This window comes from Carex rostrata, chromosome 5 (genome assembly GCF_964058835.1).
Source record: "Carex rostrata chromosome 5, lpCarRost1.2, whole genome shotgun sequence".
NCBI classification, from domain to species: domain Eukaryota; kingdom Viridiplantae; phylum Streptophyta; class Magnoliopsida; order Poales; family Cyperaceae; genus Carex; species Carex rostrata.
Genome location: NC_135922.1, coordinates 7,441,967 through 7,447,097, shown reverse-complemented (window position 1 = coordinate 7,447,097; position 5,131 = coordinate 7,441,967). Strand labels below are relative to the sequence as shown.

Genomic DNA, 5,131 nt, shown 5'->3' with positions numbered 1-5,131 from the left:
AGCACTGATAGCAGCAACCAATTTGTACATTGACCATAAAAATTTCAAACCCTACTAACAATAAACCCTAAACCCTAAACCCTAAAAACCCTAAAACCCTAAAACCCTAAACCCTAAAACCCTACTAACAATATTATTGATAAAAAATTATTTACAATTGGGCGAATGACTGTAATTACTAAAATTACTCTTTTATTATCATAAAATCCCCTAAACTATTGTAATATTCTAATTCTCTCTTAATCAATCTAATACCTTAATCCCCATCTCTCTACACGACCGAATCCACTTCTTCGACCGCCGTTGCGCGCCAACAACGATAGGATCTGCTTACTGTCGCGCTCCAATCGAGATGTTGATCACCATAAAGCCATCTTGCTCCACGACCCGATCTACTTCTTCAACTCACCATCATGCTTGAATCGAGATGGAGACTCTTCGCTCCAAGCTTCGACGATACTGCAATCTCGGCTCTTATGGTTTTCGGTTCCTCCCCTCTCCCTCATTCTCCTCTCCTTTCGAGAAGGTAGAACGAGAGAGAGGGGAATGTTATATCAGGAATGAAGACTAGAAGAAGTAGAGAGGGGGGGGGGAGTTGCTGTGAAAACCATAGTTTTGAATTGCCAAGCAAATCGACAAAATTTGCTTCCCATTCGAAAGAGCGACGGTTCGCCCCTTCTTGCGATGGCACCAAGTTACATCATTCTCCACTAATTATGGATTGTATATGGTAAAATTTTCTCTGGAATCTGATATATCCTAAAGACCATTTTTGTAAGCATGGTTCTAATGGTGTATTCAAGAATTCCATATATTTATAATGATTATGGGCATTTCCATAATTTATTGAGATCTTGGGGTAAATTCCTACTCATTCATATTTTTTTCATAAATGTACCATGACTGGTAGTCTGGTACACAAATTGAGATCGACTGGTGCAGTAGTTATATTTATTGAGTGATGTACTGAGTGAACTCATTGAAACTAGCGTGATGTAAGAAAAAAATCTGAGTGATGTAAGAAAACTAGCGTGATGTACTCATTCATAATTTTTATGTACTGAGTGATGTAAGAAAGAAAAATCTAAAAAAGACCCCTTTGCCCTTTCACATTTTAATTTTATTAGTTATATTTATTGGATTTTTTTAAATCTACTGAGTTCCTTTTCTCTTTCAAAATTTCTACTGAGCAAGTAAATATTATAATAAAAAGCTGATTCATCAGTTTTATTTGATTCTAAAAAGAAGCTGATAAAGATATAATTAATGAATGCTGTATACAGTGTTTAATTTCCTATTTATACTTTGCAGAAATCCCCAATTGAAGCATAAAGTAAGGGTTTGCTGTTATACATATTTTTTCGAATATGGAAACTAAAAGTAAACAGAACATTAAAAAATATTGGTATACTTATTTACAATTTTTCCAACATATTAGCAATTAAATACATACAGTTTGATCCAGTAATGCTTCCGGATTGCCGACAGCCTTCATATTCTGTGAACAATATTTCACCGATTATGCAGGACGTGGATATAAAATCTTAGACCTGATGAGAGAGAGATAGAGAGAGAGAGATTTAGCATCTGAGCTGGAGAAAAGAGACGACCACGACTGGGAGAGGAGAACATAGCAGCAACTTGGTTGTCTATTTTCAATCCTCTTGATGTCCTATGATTTGTTGAGTTTTTATTTTAGATGTTTACTCTAATAATTACTTCTTTTGTGTGAAGAATTAAGTACCGATATCTGGTACTAGATTCTTATATTATAGGTTTTTTGGGTTGATACTGAGTTAAGTTTTTTTTTTTTTTTTTTTTGTCTCACTAGTCTAGGTTCATTGTATTAAGTATTTCAGTAAATGAGCTAATTTAGTACCAGTACACAGGGAGTGATTTTCCGGACATAACAATAATAATAGTGGAAAATTGAATATGCAAACAAATTACATAAAGTTGATTTTAGATAAAAGCATAAGCAAAGTAATTAGAAGGGAGGCTATTCTCATATCACATTTTGTGATTTGGAGAGAAAGATGTACAATAATTTTTCAAGAACTAGCAAGCCAAGCCACAGTATGCGCTGATTGATGAAGTACTCATGCAATGGAAGAAGCGAAATGGTTTTCCAGAAGTATCACCACTGTAGGGCCTCGTTGATTCTTTTCTAATTAATATTGTTCAGACATTTACTCTGCCTGTTGTTTTTTTTTTCTTTTTCAACAAAAACTTTAGTTTCTATTTCAATTTTCTTTATGTTTTTATTTCTATTTGTTCAAGGGTTTCACCACTCTCGAAATTCTAATTTTTTTTGTAACCAATTGTAGTTAATATAAATAGAAGCTAGACCGTTATTGCTTCTCAAAACAAAAAGAAACAATAAAAATACCTTCAAACATACATGCATAAAGTCATTAATACATTACAATAGTAAATACCTTCAAATATACATGCATCAAATAGAAAACAATATTATACTTAAAAAAATACGTACCGAAACACACTTCTCACCATGCAGTTCAATGATTGCACCAAGGACTCTTTTAGCTTGGAGTAACAATGCTTAGAATAAACAATCACTAGATTTTAGCGAGGGCCTGACAACACTGAAGCTGGAAAGGGAGCTGACTGATCCACTACGCTAGGTAGATTCGCAACCATTGGAATTGAAGAAACAAAATTATAATTCAATGATGTTTCAACCTCCATTGCTCCCTCTAAAACCTTAACCACTATTAACATTGAAGGCCTTCTGGTACTATCCCATTGCAAGCACCACATTGCAAGCTTCATCACATTCACAATTTTTTCTTCATATAATTTGACATCACCAACATTTTTGTCAATCAAATCCAATATTGCATTGCTCTTAGATTTTTCTTCTAACAGTTTAATCAGATGGCAATTCTCTTCAGTCTGGGAATCATCAACATTTCTTCTTCCACATAGAATCTCCATTACCACCACACCAAAACTATAAATATCAACCTTCTCAGTGACCATTGATGTTTGCCATTCAGGTGCTAAATATCCTGGAGTGCCCCGCATTTTTTTAGTCATTACTGTGCTAATGTCCCTATCGATAAGCTTGGATAACCCAAAATCAGAAACTTTAGCATTAAATTTTTCATCTAAAAGAATATTTGCCGGCTTGATATCAAAATGCACAATTTTTTGCCTACATTCCTCATGAAGATAACATAAACCCTTGGCTATATCGGTTATAATTTTGAATCTGATGGGCCAATCTAAAGGAACTCTCCCATCTCTGCAGTAGATCCACTTATCCAATGACCCGTTATACATGTACTCATAGACTAAAAGCCTATTCAACTTGTCAGCACAGAAACCGATGAGCCTCACCAGATTGATGTAATGGATACTAACAATAGCCTCAATCTCTGCCAAGAAATCTTTATTTTCATGTCCAACGTTATCCAAACGCTTCACAGCTATTTTCTTATCGCCCCACCTTCCTTCAAACACAGTACCAAATCCACCTTTTCCGAGTATTTTGACAAAATTTTCAGTGGCCACTTGTAGCTCTTCAAAAGTGAACCTAGTTGGCATCCCCGGTAATTGTTCGATGATATCCTTATCTTGCTCTTCTTCACGTCTTCTTAAACACACTATGTAAATACTAGTTATGACGAGCATAAAGAACAGAGCTCCAAATGTGGAACCCAGTATTACTCCGAGTCCAACTTTGGAACTAGAAGCTTGCACCTTAATATATATATTAGAGTGAATGTTCGTATGAGGTTGATTCTTAAAGGAAAAAACCTCTGATAGTATTAAACAATTGGAATCTGATACGTTCACATTATCATACTGAAATATAGCAGCTTTACAATTGCAATCTCCAAGACATGCATTTTTGCAAATCTCCTTATGAATTGTGTAAAATGAACCGTTATTGTTAATATTACTGTAATAGGATACATCATTAAGTTCTAACATAAGGTGATTTTTTACATGACAAGTTATATTAGGAGATGCATAGCAGCCAAGCTCTGCTCGCCTGTTATCAACCAGCTTGAAATAATTTTCGAAGGTTCCTGCAGGGCAGGTGCATTGTCCATCATTGCAAATTCCATAGGGCCCACAGACTGTTGGGTAATCACAATTATCCAATGTTGGATAATCACTACCTGCATTGAACAAATCACCCACCATTTTCCATTGATAATCATCAAAATCATAGAGTCTTAAGTGTCCATCAGACTCTAATCTCATGTACTGTATTGATTTAGAAGGCGGAAATGTAAATATAATTGTGCTGTTATCACTATTTGATAACGTGGAGAAAATAGTAAGGCTACCATTCATGAACTTTAAAGTAGGGCTGTCATTTGGCATGACAAAGTAGTAGTACGACGAGTAGTAAGCCAGTGGTGGATTTGAATTGACAACTCCATACAAACCATTTGCTAGGAGAGTGAGATAAAACTGCCCTTCAGCCAAATCGGTGCTAGAGGAATTGGCAATGACCCTCATGCCTCCTGCCAGCGTTTGACCCATTACTAGACAATCAGTTGGGTGGTCAAAAGATTGCCAGATTGTGGAATTATTTATATCAAAGAGCACCAGATTACCAATATCTGTGATGTTAATACCGGCCACAGCTCGATTCAACCCATTAGTAGACCAAACTAGGCTACCATTACTGTCACGGAGGGTTAGACCATCTTTAGATGTCAGTTGAAGTGTAGCATCTTCACTGACAGGGTGGGCTCGATTTGCTGACCAGATGACTAGTGGGCGGTAGTAGTGCCCATAATTATTATAATCTGCAGATATGATGCATATCGAGAGAAAAAAATTCTTACAAGGGTGGGAGCAGTAAAACCCAATAGCAAATGCCATGCCGGTAATCGATTTTAGCGGGTGGAGGAGGAGGTAACGGACATTTTCAGCACTATCGAAAGTAAAGTTGTGTGGAAGAGATGGCGAGTTGGTCCATGATGCCGGAGCGGTTGCAATGGAATAGATATGATCAGTTTGTGGATTAACTGAGAAAGAGAAGCACAGGAGAAGTGCAACGATGGCAAGGGAAGGAGTCAAAGCCATTTGGGGTAGCATTATTGGTTTGCTTCTGTAGCAATAGAGATGATATCGCCTATATCCAATT

At 36.3% G+C, this 5,131-nt stretch overlaps 1 protein-coding gene across 1 annotated transcript; it reads right to left on the bottom strand.

Annotated features, from left to right (window-relative positions):
* Positions 1 to 2,386: 2,386 nt before the first annotated feature.
* On the bottom strand, positions 2,387 to 5,131 carry LOC144553693 (G-type lectin S-receptor-like serine/threonine-protein kinase SD2-5). Its single transcript, XM_078301905.1, has one exon. It carries the CDS (start codon positions 5,080 to 5,082, stop codon positions 2,587 to 2,589), a length of 2,496 nt encoding a protein of 831 aa, XP_078158031.1. The 5' UTR covers positions 5,083 to 5,131; the 3' UTR covers positions 2,387 to 2,586.

Coding starts and splice junctions, on each gene's coding strand:
- LOC144553693 (XM_078301905.1), bottom strand. CDS start 5,082: ATGCTACCCCAAATGGCTTTGACTCCTTCCCTTGCCATCGTTGCACTT.